General features: G+C 43.9%; 1 protein-coding gene across 4 annotated transcripts in view; it reads right to left on the bottom strand.

Annotated features, from left to right (window-relative positions):
- Positions 1–15297, bottom strand: part of PKD1L1 (polycystin 1 like 1, transient receptor potential channel interacting) — a 331908-nt gene that overhangs the window by 249231 nt on the left and 67380 nt on the right. For all 4 annotated transcript variants that reach the window (XR_004538070.1, XM_033930462.1, XM_033930461.1 and 1 more), the window contains exons 12-16: positions 13000–13117; positions 10157–10710; positions 6687–7030; positions 1253–1477; positions 768–887 (exon numbers count right to left, since the gene is read on the bottom strand). Coding sequence is in view for 3 of the 4 variants with exons in the window: in XM_033930462.1 (XP_033786353.1) it covers positions 768–887; positions 1253–1477; positions 6687–7030; positions 10157–10710; positions 13000–13117 (1361 nt within the window). In the remaining variant the exon portion in view is untranslated. The remainder of the gene's footprint in view (positions 1–767; positions 888–1252; positions 1478–6686; positions 7031–10156; positions 10711–12999; positions 13118–15297) is intronic.

A 15297-nucleotide genomic window follows, 5' to 3' on the forward strand; every position in this document is an offset into this window, starting at 1 on the left:
CTCTTCCTCCCGCTGTCTTTCTTTCTGTCTGTCTCTGTCCCTGGCCCCCTTTGTCTGTCTGTCTTTCTGTGTATCTCCTTGCCCCTGTGTCTTTTCTTTCTGTCTCCCTTCCTCCCTCTGTCTGTCTGTCTGTCCAAAGCAGCATTCCCTCCCCCTCCATTTCCCTCCCCCCACACCACTTCCCTGTGCAGCAGCATTAGTGTTTCCTCTACCCCCCTTTCCCTTCCCGTGGTCCCAACTACGAACCTGGCGATTCCAGCGTGTGCAGCAGTCTTCACACACTGCTTCGGGTCCTTCTACTGCCCTGATTTACTCTGGCACGTCCCTGATGACATCATCAGAGATGCGGCAGAGCAAATCAGGGCAGTAGAAGGGCCCAAAGCAGCGTGTGAAGACTGCTGCACACGCTGGAATCACCAGGTTCGTAGTCGGGTCCATGGGAAGGGAAGGGTGGGGCGGCAAAGGACTCGGGTCCCGGGCAGCGGGGTCATCACAAGAGCCAGTTTGGAAAGTTGCTGGACTCCTCTCGGCTCCGTTATTCGGTTCGTCCCGGGGAGGGCAGGAGGCACTCTTTGTGCCCCAGTCCCAGCTTGTGGAGGCGATTGTCGGCTGGCTGGGAGCGGGCTTGTGGAGGCGATCGTTGGCTGGTGACGTACAACGCACATGCGCACTCTCGCCTAGTGCAACAGATCAGATCTCAGGGAACACGCTGCGAGAGTGCGCATGCGCGGCTAGCATTTTATTATTATAGATATACAATAGCTTACGCTGCATTCTGTACAGAACAGATACATGTGTCCAGGCTTTGTTTCTTCCGACTCTGTTCTGAGCAGTGATGGAGACATTGTAAAAGGCCACAGTTGAAAACCTGTGAATAATGGTAGGGCCTAAATCAAAGAAGGACAGAAAGAAAGAGAGAAGAGTGTTAACACCATATCAACATTGATGTACCACCTTTCCATTGACTGTTCAAGCAGGGAATTGGTAGAATTTGAAATGGAAATACAAAAACAATTCCCTCCCCCAACCAATATTCGGCCACAGATATCTGTGCTTGTTTTAAACACCTGCCACCATGGTCAAGTTTTATCCGGCTATTCAATACCGAGAGTTGGATATTCACCAAGTATAAAGGGCAGGCTGGGAATTACCCAAAGAGTGACAATATCCAGCGGATAATTCAAACATAAAATAAAACCCTAAATAAAAGCAGAAAAAGCTGGAGAGCATTTCAAGCAAGATTTGTTATTGCCTTCATTGATGTATGTAGTCTGGTCTCCCATGTTCCAGGTGTATGTGATATTGCTGCCTTCTGAAAGTGATGCACGGAAGAGAACAGCTTCATCCTTATGCACCGTGCTGGAATTCAAGGTCAATGACAGGCCTTTTGGTGCAATTTCTACATAATAGGGTCCAAGTGCATCAGTGGCATTGTACAATTCATTGAAAGCAGTCACCTTGATCATGTAGACGCCAACTGAAAAAAAAAAAAAAAAAGGAATCAAACACATAAGCACAAAGTTAGAAGAGAGTAATTGCTCTCAACTATTTGGGAGGCAGTGACCGATTTGACTAAATTTGTATTGCCACAAGTTAACTCCTTATTTTTTCTATTGGGGGAGTGCGAGACTTTGTAGCAAAAAATGACTCAAAAGGCTCAGATAACTAAGACTAAATAGTTAATATCTCTCAAGTATTACTACTACACTTCTCCCTACCTATTCGTGGGGGTTAGGGGGAGACCTGGCCCGCGAATAGGGAAAATTTGCGAATAACTTTTGACCGGCTCTGACCCACCCCCGGACCTTACCTGGTAGTCTAGTGGTGACGCGGGGTGGGAGCAATCTTCCTACATTCCTGCCCTGTGCAGAGCCGTGCTGTGAGTTCCATGCATTGAAGCGGCACCATTTAGGCACAGTTTAGGTGCCATTAGTGTGTGGTAAAGGTTAACACATGCATTTTATCCTATGCAACATAAGTAGTTAGTGCATGTGTGGATTTAGCGCACTTTTGTAAAAACCAGCTTAAAACTTACCAATCAACTCTTAATTTGTCTCAATTCATCTTCCTTTTTCTTCAACCTGCCTTCTCCTACCAGGAGCAGATTCTGGGACCTTACCAATTCTACCACAGTAACAACTTGGACCTACAAGTGCCTTACTCTGCATACCTGTCATCTATCTCATCGAACTACAGTTGCTGCTTTCCTGGACTGTGCAATAAAAATCTTATACCATTTTTCACCTTGTGCTTATTTCTTTTGAGTAGCAGCCAGGCATTAGTGTTTCCTTAATAAGCACCACTTCAGCTCCTTAGTCACATTGGCCTTTGTCTTATCTAGTGTTCCATGAGGTCCAGGCTGAAAAAGGGGGGGGGGGTGGCAAACAGGGTAGCTGGCATGTCTCCTGCTTCACAGCCTGCAACTAGCATAATATTTGAGAACATGAGATTAGATGAGAGGTGGAGAGGATGAACCAGGTGCCAGATCAACTCCTACTGAAACTAATTCATTATAAATATGCTTTTAAACATGGTATACTGTGTTTTTATTATCCTTGTAATGATGGTATACTTTGGGTTAATTATGTTAAAGCTTACAGTCCTGAAATAATGATAACAAATCAGTAAAAACCACCTTTTTATATATAACATCGTAGGGACATCTATCTGGCGTCTATATGGGGTTTTTGGGAACGTGTGCCTAATAGATGCCTAAGATACGCTTAGTGCATTAGAGACGTCTAAACGATGCCAAAACAATGCCTAAATAAAGCTGATTGCTACTTGCATTACAAGGACATCTAAAGCACGCCTAAAGTTAGGCACACTTTACAGAATCTAAGCCTATGACTGTATATTCTTGAATTGTAAAATTCTACATTTTTCCTGATGCCTGAAAGGAAACCTTTAAAAAAAAAAAAAGAAAGGAGCAGTTTCTTTTGCTGCGTACAGGAATTTTCCAAATGGGAGGGTCTTTCTTTTTAAAATTTCCTACTAAATGTATACTTACCTTTACTTCTATGAACTGCATTTTTTTTTTTTTTATCCTTCTCATCTTGCAGTTTCCTTGACCTTTAAATGACTATCAGTTAAGACTAGCTCTCCAGTGTGATGGGTGCCTTTATAGTTTATGTTACAGTTAAAAGGTTAAGTCTGCAGTCTTTATTTAGAACTGTAACCTTTATTTTGTAGAACTTTCTTAGTTTGTAGACTGAAGAAACACATCATTATATGATTGTTTCTTGCTTAATTAATTAGTCCTAATAGTTTTTGATATTCAGAAATGTTTTCTTTTCTATACAGGACTTCATGATTGATTATATAATTGAAACAATAAAAAACGAAAGAAAGTTAGACGAGATGATCTATTAAAATTTGGGTTGCAGTCAGATCTTACTAGATGGGTGGATATCAGGTAAGGAACATCACATAACGGAAGCCAGATATACATGTCACCATAACTCCCTTATAATTCCACCTGTCTACCACCTCAATAGCACTTATGGCTGCAGGTAGCATTTACCGTATATACTCGAATATAAGTTGATCCAGATATAAGTCGAGACCCCTTTCCCCCCCCAAAAGGAGGAAAAATGGTTGACTCGAATATGTCAGGCGGCTTAATATTCAAGTGTCCTGCCCTGTTAGGCTCTGCATCCAGACCCCTCCCTGCCAACCTCTGCACCCAGCCCCCTTCCCTCCTTCCCTCCCCTGTCAGGCTCTGCACCCAGCATCCTTACTTCCTCCCCTCCCCTGTCAGGTTTTGCACCCAGCACCCTTCCTTCCTTCCCCTGTCAGACTCTGCACTCTCCCTCCCAGGCTCTACCCTCTGCCCCAACCTCCCTGCCCTATCTTCATACCTCTTCCGATCCCTGGTGGAGGTGAAGCGGGTCCTCTGCCGATCGCTGGTGGAGGTGCAGTGGGCAGGAGCAAGCTTTGCAAACTCCTGCCCCGCTGCTAACTGGCTGCGCGATCCAATTTCTTCATCTGAGCATCACGAGCAGTAGTGTGATTTCGTGCTGCTTCTCGGTGCTGAGTGGCTTCCTTACTGGCTCCCGCGAATTCTCACAAGAATTTGCGGGTTCCAGTAAGGAAACCACTCAGCGCCAAATCACACTGCTGCTCATGCCGTTCAGATGAAGAAATTGGATTGTGCAGTCGGTTAGTAGCGGAGCAGGAGTTTGCAAAGCTTGTTCCTGCCTACTGCACCTCCAACAGTGATCGGCAGGGGACCCGCTGCACCTCCACTAGGGATCGGCAGAGGTATGATAGGGCAGGGAGTAGGAGGGGGGCAGAGCCTGATGGTGGCTGTCTTAAAAAATTCTGGGAGGGAGCATTGACCCAAATATAAACCGGGATCCCCATTTTTGGGCCATTTTTGGGGGGCCCTTAAGATTAGAAATTCCATGTGTGAAGGGAGAGGGTATTCCAGTAGAGCTATACTACTACCCTCCAGGCTAGAATGAACAGACAGATAAAGAAATGTTAACATAAATTAGGAAAGCTAGCAAATTTGCCAATAGTATAATAAGGGAAGGTTAGGTTCTTACCTCGATAATTTTCTATCTGGTATATGTGTCTAGGAATCTTTAGGCTATTGACCCATGCACTCTCTCTACCATGGTTTCACCCCTCCTCTTCAGCACTATGTTATGTAAATCTGTCAATGAAGCAGTCTCTTCTTATAAACTATTCTCTCATCTGTTCTTGACACCCTTGCTCTGCCTATGTCACATTCTGTAAGGCAAGCAAATCCCAGCACTGGCTGACCTCTAAGATCCACTACTTCCTGTGCACAAACTGCAGAACATCATTGGCTGAAATCCCACGCTCAGGCTGACTTTGTTCACTTCAAATTCCTGTTGACCTCCTCCCAATCCCAAAACAAGACTACTACACCTGCTTAACTTGATTCTTTGGATACAATCTTCAACGTCTCTTTACCAAGCTAAACACTACTCAAATTGCCCTCACTTCTGACTCCTCCTTTGCTTTCCCCCCAGACCATGGATTAACCTTGAGTTCTTGACCGAATTGCCATCACCTCTCCCTCCTCCTGTCCACCCCACTGATCCCTGCTGCATTTTATTCCTTCTCAGAAATAATGGAAAAGGAATATGCACATCTTCTCTCCTCCTCCAAATACACTATTTGTTCCTCTGATCCCATTCCTACCCATTTACTGATCACCATCTCTCCTTTTGTCATCCCTACTATCTGCCATATCCTTAACCTATCACTCTCTACTACTGCGATTGTATCTGATGCCTTAAAAACATGCTGTAGTTACACTGCTCCTCAAAAAAACATCGCTGGGCCTTACCTGCCCCTCCAATTATCATCCTGTCTCCCTCCTCCCCTTCCTATCCAAGCTACTTGAACGTGTAGTCCAACATTATTGTCTTGATTTTCTTTCAAGCTATTCTCAACCCCCCCCCCCCCTTCAATCTGAATTTCACTTCTCTGTTCTACAGAAACCACCCTTGCTAAAGTCTCCAATAACCTGCTCCTGTCCTTGCTTGGATTCCAAGACTGTTATCACATGGTTCTCTTCCTATCTTTCCCGTCGCATAAGAACATAAGAACATAAGAAATGCCTCCGCTGGGTCAGACCCGAGGTCCATCGCGCCCAGCAGTCCGCTTACGCGGCGGCCCAACAGGTTCAGGACCTGTGCAGTAAATTTCTATCTATACCCCTCTATCCCCTTTTCCAGCAGGAATTTGTCCAAACCTTTCTTAAACCCCAGTACTGTACTCTGCCCTATAACTTCCTCTGGAATTGTATTCCAGGTGTCCACCAAGTGTCGCACTTTTAGCATATGCTCCGGAGGATCCTCCTCCGCTGCCATTCCACTATCAGTCTTGGGATCTCTTATTTCTCCATCTACACTTCCTCCCTTGGTACATTAATCTCCTCCCATGGCTTCCAGTACCATCTCTATGCTGATGACTCGTAAATCTACCTCTCTATACCCAAAATTTCTATGGGAATCCAGACCCGAGTCTCAGCCTCCCTCAGCAACCAGGATGTCTCTCCGCCATCTAAAATTAAACATGGCCAAGACTGAACTCCTTATCTTTTCTCCTAAAACTGCCTCCCCCCTTCCTCCATTCTTTATTTCAGTAGATAACACACTCATTCTCCCTGTCTCATTGGCTTGTAACTAGAGAATGACACAGGGGAAAAAATTTGTCCCCACCCTGTCTCCGCGAACTCGGCCCCCATCCCCGCCAGCTCAAACCCTGTCCCATCTCCATGAGCTCAGTCCCATCCCCGTTCCATCCCTGTAAACCATCTGATCCCATCTGCACAAGCCTCAAATAGTTTTATACGGAACTTATTTTATTAAAGTATAAAAAGAAATAATATTCTATACAATGGTCATTTTATAAATCACATATAATACACCTTTTTTTAAATGACTTCCAGAATGGGGGAAAGAATCCTTAGTAAATGAGCAACGGCTACAATGTTACAAAGATGTAGCACAAAAAGGAAGCAACGGAAGGTAAAATGATCCCCTAAACAGGATTCTTGTGCATGTATGCACACACGAAGAGCCTTTGACTGGTTGTGATATTGTTGTCAAATGTGGATAGGAGCTCTGAAAGAAATCCCTTTACCTAAAAAGAAAACAAAGCAAATTGCTAAACCTTTCAAGCTCAGTACTGTGCGTAGTATGTACCTGACTTGTACAGATGGTACACTGATGCTCCAGCTCCATACACTGGGCTGCTGTGTGTGGCATTCATAACTGGCTCTCCATCCCCCAAATCAACCAAAATATCTGCTGCTTCCGAGACTTGTACTCTGAACTCCAGGAGTTGAGTGGAATAGGATCCATCAATCTGTAGCTCCAGGGCAACATAGTTGATCCCAAATGGAAAATAAATTTTGACGTCGGTAATAGGGGCGCACACTTTGACATGATTGGGAATATGTCGGATGACAGGATCGCTGTAGAGAGGACTGAAGACTGACACAGAGATATGATGCATGCCTGATATCTGGGTCTTGAAAGCTATGGAACTGCAGAAAAAGGAAAAAAAAAAAAGTTAAACAAGATTATCTGAAATGCTTTTTTTTAATAATAAAATTAATAAGGTGATGGTATTTTTATAACTGTAGGTTAGGGATAAAGATATCAGTGAGTAAGATGCTACATAGCCAGAGAAAGGTTCTAATCCAATGAGTCTAAGTCAACGAGGGCCGCAATCCAGCCAGGTATTCAGGATTTCCCCAATGAATATGCATGAGATCTATTTGAATGCACTGCCTCCATTATATGCAAATGGATCTCATGCATATTCATTGGGGAAATCCTAAAAACCCGATTGGCTTGTGGCCCTCGTTGCCCACCCCTGGTCTAAGTTATTCAGCATATTAGAACATAAGAAGAACCATTATGGGTCAGACCAATGGTCTATCTAGCCCAGGATCTTATTTCCACAGTGTCCAATCTATGTCACAAGTATCTGACAGAACCCAAATAGTAGTAACATTTCATGCTACCAATCCCAGGGCAAGCAGTGGTTTCCTCCATGGCTGTCTCAGTAGCAGGAACTTGTCCAAATCTTTTTTAAGAAACCAAAGATAAAAAGGGGGAGACCACTAAGTTCCACAAACACAAGAAACTGCCAACAACAAAAGGCAAGTGGAACTGAATGCCAGATGATTACTCACTAAGGCCTATATTCAATAAAAAATGCCTAAAGTTAGGCACCTATAACGGCACACCAAGCCAATCTAGGTGACTAACTTATTTAAAAAGCTTAATTGGCACTGATAACGAGCAATAACGTGTTCATAATTGGCAAAAATTAAAACTGGATGGTAGGCACCTAATTCGGTAGGAAGTTATGACTTTCAGGTAGGTACCTAGTCAGTGGACATGGTTAGGGATCATGGATCATGGGCAAATCTTGGGCTTGTTTTGTGAGCAAGTGCCTAAATGGACGTCGGTATTTAGGCCAAGAAAGCCCTGGCAGAAATAGGGGTCATCTAAGGTTTTGACACCTACTGGCACCAATGTAGGTGCCACTATGCACAATTCTATAAATGGTACCTAACTCAAGATTGACAGGTGCTATGTGCCTCTTTCCTTGGGGCTTATGTTTTAGACACCATTTATATTGGGATCTGTGTCCAGTATGGCCCCATCCCACTTGGGCTCCATTATCAACTGCTGGAACAGCTCTCCAGGATCTCCCTACTTCTAAGAGACCCTAATAGGGATACCCTAATCAACATCTAGCATATTAAAATCACCTATTAGTAATACTTCCCCTTTTACAGCTATATTTTGAATGTCTTCATTTAAATCTCTATCCAGTTAATGTTTAATATTTGTGAAAGTAGCAAATATTATGGAAGAATGCCATGTATAAAAACAATAACACATTTAAATAACCTTTTTATGTATGAATTGGATGAATAGTTGGCTTCTTTTATCAAACTGAGATAGAGGGTTCTACTGTGGGCCAGTGAGGTAAATGCTCCGATGCTTATTCAATTCCTATGAGCTTCTGAGCATTTACCTCACCGGCCCACAGTAAAATCTTCTCCTGCAGTTTGATAAAAGGAGCCCAAAATGAAGTGGAGTAGGGTGGGGCAGTTTGAGGGATTGGGAAAGTAAAAAAGTGGGAGAGGCAGTATGAAAGTTGAAATTCCCTAACTGCAATGTTTCACTGTTGGCAAGTTTCTGTACTACCAAAGATGAAACTCCTTCTCTCATAGAAATGCATTGAGACATTTGGGGGGGGGGGGGGGGGAGGTAGGGTCTTGTTTCAGTACAACCCTCAGTCTGATTTGTCCCATTCTCAAACTCAATATATCTTTTCACTAGGTTTTCCCACATGACAGATTTTATCCCATTCTGCAAAATTTTGAGAGAGTTATTTTGCCCCCAGACAGACAGATGTTCTTGACCACTTTTGTATATCTTTCCAACTTCCATTGGGTAGGGAAGATTAATATTGTCTGGACAAATTTCAAAATGAAAGATTCACTAACAATTTATTGGTCAGATAGTCTTGGAGCTCTCCCCTCTCCATCTCTTATTTCTGGAAATGGACACTGCAGGATGGACTTTTCTTTAGGGATCTGCTGGATATTTCCTAGTGACCTGGAGCATCCACTGTCTGACCCAGCATGGCATCACTTACTGTAAGTGCCTATGATGATGGATACTCCATGCTATTTCATGAACACATTTCTGACTGTGTTTAATGAGTTATAGAGTAGAGGTATATACGGGAACGGGGCCCATGGGAAATCCACAAGGGTGGTGAGAAGATCATAGCAATGTAGTGAGGATGGAAAAAAATGACTGGAAATGAGCAAGAGATGGGGGATCAGATTATATCCCAAATGCACACTTCTTTTTGGAACTCCTGGCACCAGCATATCATCAGAACATTCTTTTTCAGTTGAAGCATGAACAATGGAAGAATGAAGAATAGAACTTAGTTCTGACACTGTAAATGGTTTAGTTTGAAATTATGGACTGTGAGAACATTATGAACTTTGATAGCTAATAAAGAAATGTTAATAATAAGAATATGGTTTTCTTGCATACTTAAAGAACGCCTATTGTTTTGTATTAAATGTTAACAGGTTATAGGATGCATTTTAGGCTTTCTTTGAATTTGCAAGATCTTTTAAATGCAGGATTGGTTTGGGGATGGGGAAGAAAACTCTGGGGATGTGATGGGAAAGTAGCAATATGAGGGGGGATGCAAAATCAGACTTTAAAACCTTCTTATTCATTGATGAACATAAGAACATAAGAACTGCCACTGCTGGGTCAGACCAGTGGGCCATCATGCCCATAACAGTCTTTTCCTGCTCTGCCCCATCCTTTAGGGATGAGCATATGAAGATCAGGGATTCTTTTTTGTACTTATCCTTTCCCTATGACCTATCACAATTGTAGTTCTTCCCTCCCTGCCAATTTATGTGATCACATTCCTCTATTTCATGACCAGATTGTACACTGCTTAGAAGGACGTGTCCATTATGCGGGTTAGAAGACTAGGATAAACTTGAAATAATTGACTGATGGTGGGGTAGGGATGGAGATCAGATCATGTCCCAATGCACACCTCTTTTCTAGAGGACAGAGTGAATTCATTATTCATGGACAACTCTGCTTACCTGCCAGAGAGAGAGTAGCTTGTAGAGGAACAAGAAATTTCCCACAGGAATGACACTTCTGTGCCAGAATGCACGGACACAGTCGCATTGATGTAATCTCCCAGTGCAATGATAGGAGGTGTGATCATTGTCACATGGATGCCGCTAACTGACTCTTCCACAACTGCTTCTGCCATCTGTGTCCACCTGCTTACTGCATTAGAAATCACTGCTGACACACTATAGTTTGCCACAGCTGAATAGGTGTGCTGAACTGTGAACACTGAGCAACCGAGAAAGCTGTACAAGCAGCTGGTTGTGGCAGCCAGTTCCCGAGAGGAAGCATTGACTCTATGTTCATCTCCGAAATTCAATATGATGAGGTATTCTTGTGCCGGCTCCACAACCACCTCAATGCTAGTGGCTTGATGAAGAGCAGTGAGGGATGGATTCATGGATACATTTAGGATAGGATATTCTACAATAGTTGTCATACTGGCACAAAGGTGACTGAAGTGGTTCTCAACTTTCAAAAACAGCATTAGAATGGTGGGCCTCTTGATTTCCAGTGTTAGCTGAAATAGAAGAAAGATAAGTGACAATCCAGAGGAACAGCATAACATTTAGAATATTTAAGGTACATAAGACATTTGTTCTTTATTTTAAAAGAGAGTATAACTGTTATTCTGGTGGACATTTGTGGTATAAGCCTTTGTTGACACTTGCATGAGTAAAACCAGAATAAACATTTAGGCCCAAATTCTCTATATGGCGCCACAAGTTAGGTGCATGCTTAGCTGGTATATGCACATAATTAAATAATAGGACTAATCAATCCCAATAATTGCCAATTAACACCTCATAATTGATGTTAATTGGTTAATTGAAAGTGTGTGCACAATTTTGGTAGGCGTACCGATCGGTTTGCGACCCCTTTGCAACCAGATTTCTCTCCTGCACTATTCACTAATCTCTCCTGCGATCCGCTTCGAATCCATGCATGCAAATGAGGAGAAAAGCATTCAAAGTGGACAGGGATACAATTCACTAAAGAAAATTTCCAATCCAACTGGGCTGGCTGATCAACTCCAAAAGCGACTGCTGGGGACCAGTCGAAAACGGCTTTCCCTCTCTCCAGCTCCATTTAAAGCCCTGCTCTCTGCCAGCCCTGCTTTCTGCTGCCCCGAATCTCTCCTGCCTGCCGCCCCGATGTTCTTCCCCGGATCTCTCCCCAAATCACTGCATCACCGCCCTGCTCTGCCCACATCTCTCCTGCCTGCTTGCCCTGACTCTCTCTGCCTCCCCCGACTCTCCTGCTCTCTGCCGTCCTTCCCCGCAGTGCAAGCCAGTGGTTTTAAAGTGGGGCTGCACTGCGGGGAACGGCGGAAAAACAGCAGGAGAGTCAGGGGAGCCCGAGAGAATAGCCCACCCACCGGCTGACACCCCTTCCTGTCCTGACACATCCCCCCCCCCCGTACATACAAGTTGGGAGCAGGAGGGGTGCTCCCTCCTGCCACAGGGCCCACCTGCTCAACCGCTGCACCCCTGACCAGCCCCATGGGATGCACAACCGGCCCACCTCAGGCTGGGCCCTGCCCACCTGCCCTGCGTACCTTACGAATGTTGGGAGCAAGAGGGGTGCCCGGTCCCTCCTGCTCCTTAGGCCTTGCTCCTCTTCAGGAGCAGGAGGAAGTGCAAAGTCCTCCTGCTCCTGCTGCTGCCGGCCGCTACACAATAGCGACCTTAGGCCATGCCCCAGCACATCATCTGATGCATGGGGATGGGCCTAAGGTCCTGACTGGCTGAGGCACCTTGGGCAGAAGACCGGTCACCCCTCCTACTCCCAATATTTGTAAGATACACGGGGCAGGTGGGCAGGGCCTGGGCTGGGGTGGGCCGATCGTGCATCCCCTGGGGCTGGTCGGGGGTACGGTGGTTGAGCCAATGGGGCCTGTGGCAGGAGGGAGGCCTGTGGTAGGAGGACCGCCATTCCCCGCAGTGCAGCCCTGCTTTAAAACCACAGGCTTGCACTGCGGGGAAGGGCGGCAGAGAGAAGGAGAGTCGGGGGAGCCAGCATCAGGGTGAGCAGGCAGAAGAGATCTGGGCAGAGCCCTGACAGCAGTGACAGGAGGCTGCTTCTCCTGTCACTGCTGTCAGGATCTGCACATAAGCGGGGATTGCACATTTGTGATCCCTGCTCGCAAATGGGGGCGTTGCTCCGATCGCCCCCATTTGAATATGACTGATTTGTGAATCAGTCAGACCTGCCCGAATCAGAAACGAATTGTTCCAATTCGGGAAGGTTAGTGAATCTAGCCCAAAGTGTTATGCATTAGGTCAAGTGAATGTAGTTAAAAGTGGGTGTGATTAGGGGGTGGATATTGGGCATTTTTTTTTTGTTATGCACAAGTAGTTTTTGATTTATGCGCAGTTGTGTGCGCAGGCATTTAGGCCAAGAAAAACTTAGCATAAATGGATGAGCCTAAAAGTTAAGACACACCGAGGTGCACAGCAGTGCTAACCGTGATTTTACACAGTGTGCACAAGCGGATTAGATGATTTTCCATCCCCATGATAAGCACAAACTTAAATTCAGCTAATAGTTATTCCGGGAGGGGGGACTTCAAGGGCAATTATTAGATATATCCACACAATGAAGTTTGGAACATTTGTACAACTGATTTGCTTGTGTTAGAAAAGTTAAAATGAATGTTACAAAACAGCTGTTAAAATAAATGTGCATAATGAACCCACAACACCTCCTAAAATGGAGAGTGAATGGAAGCCAAATGAACCAAACATCTTTGGCTTGTGCACATCCCAACAAGTCATACTTCTATCAGGTCCCATAAAAAAGGTGTTACCTTTGGCATTCCAATGAAGGTGTGATTAGTTCTTCCATCAGAATACATCCATTGATAAATATAATTGGAGCCTTTCCAAACTGTGGCACTCCAGGTTACTGCTGTAGGGCTGTGAAGACTTTAACATGCAGAACAAAAGAATAGGTTTAGACAGATTTTAGTAATAATGGGCTTAATATCAGCCGGCAATGATCAGCATTTTGGGGAGAGTGTAGCGCAGTAGTTAAAGCTACAATCTCAGCACCCTGAGGTTCCGAGTTCAAACCCACACTGCTCCTTGTGACCCTGGGCAAACCATTTAATTCCCCCATTGTCCCAGGTACATTAGATAGATTGTGAGCCTACCAGGACAGACAGAGAAAATTGCTTGAGTACTTGAATAAATAAATAAAATTCTGCTGACTGACATTACATTAGTGACTTTTATTGTGCTTTAGCCCAGAAATTCAATGCTGGGCCATGTCCGAGCACTAACATTGAATTTCTAGGTTTCCAGAGCTGGCTAATGCATAACCAGTTAAGTACTATAACCAGAATTTAACCAGCTACGGGTTGCAGCATAAAGATAGGACTGCAATTGAAATGCAAGTGAATCAGTTGTATAAGAAACGAATTTAACACTTTAGTTTCCAGTACTGCTAGACGAGATATTTTTATCTCAACCTCTGGACATTATATGGGAGACAACCTTATGGGACGCCCTTTGGCTAGATATCTTAAAACCAAATCCAAACGTCTACATATCACAGCCATTCAAAACCCATTGGGGCAGATGGTTAAAACCCGGTCTCTGATCTCTTCTCAGTTTGAAAACTTCTATACTACTTTATATAAATCCGATTTTTCTGCTTCAGAATCAGGGATAGACTCTTTTCTTGCTTCTTTGGTTCATCCGACCTTATCGGACTCTGTGAAATTGAAACTGGACTCTCCCATTACTGTATCTGAGATAGAAGCCGCAATATCATCTATGCCTACCGGCAAAGCCCCAGGTCCTGACGGGTTTACCAATGAATTTTTTAAGCAGTTTCGTAATCTTCAGGCTCCTCATCTTCTTTCTTACTATGAATTCCTCCATTCTGATCCAGACAAACAATTCAACTTCACTGAGGCCACTATAGTAGTCATTCCCAAACCTGACAGAGACCCTACCTTGGTTAAAAACTTTCGCCCCATTTCTCTTCTTAATTTAGATTACAAGATCATGGCAAAACTTCTTGCATTGAGACTCAACAAAGTGATCCCCTCTCTTATTCACAAAGATCAAACGGGGTTTATTAAACAAAGGTTTATAGGAGACAATATACGCCTCTTTCATCATATTAATGCCCATGCTAAAACACTCCCAGATCCCGTAATCGGCTTGGCCATAGATGCCGAAAAGGCCTTTGACCGTGTTGAATGGCCTTTTCTATTCCAAATTTTAAAGTGGTACAACTTTGGCCCATTCTATACAGATTGGATTAAAACTTTATATCGTCAACCCATAGCTCGCATTTTAATTAATAACTCTCTCTCCAACAAATTCTCCCTACATAGAGGTACTCGCCAGGGCTGCCCTCTGTCGCCGCTGCTATTTAACTTAGCGTTGGAACCTCTCCTCTCTGCTATCCGACAATGCCCAACAATAACAGGAATTGAAACCACTTATTGTCATATCAAATTAGCAGCATACGCTGATGATGTCCTTCTCTTTATCCGAGATCCTGTTGCTTCCCTTCCCTCTCTCGTTAATATTGTCTCTCATTACTCCAAGCTTTCTGGATACTCAGTTAACTGGGAAAAATCAGAAATTTTCCCTCTTAATGATCTCATTTACCCCTCAGATCTCGCCCATTTTCCCTTCACGTGGTCACACAGAGCTGTAAAATACTTGGGAGTGTTAATACATAAAGATCTGACTCAAACTCAAGATCTGAACATATCTAAAATTAAAAGCTTAGTTCTGAACACCCTGTCTCGTTGGTCTCCACTCTTCCTTTCATGGTGGGGCAGAATAGCTTCCATCAAAATGACCCTTACTCCTCAGATAAACTATACCCTCTCAATGCTTCCCTCCTTATGCAAGAAGAAATTTTTTCACTGGTTGAATAAGAAAATATCTGACTTTGTGTGGAATAACAAAAAACCTCGTATTGCTCTCGACAAGCTGAAAGCCTCTAAAATTAATGGGGGTTTGAATGTACCAGATTTTCATTTTTATTATATCGCATCATTGGCCAAATATGGAGCCTATTGGATTACTAACCCTAATACCCAAGACTCACCAACCTGGTTTGATCTGGAACGTTTTTTATG

This window comes from Geotrypetes seraphini, chromosome 2, assembly GCF_902459505.1.
Source record: "Geotrypetes seraphini chromosome 2, aGeoSer1.1, whole genome shotgun sequence".
In the NCBI taxonomy this organism is placed as follows: Eukaryota; Metazoa; Chordata; class Amphibia; order Gymnophiona; family Dermophiidae; genus Geotrypetes; species Geotrypetes seraphini.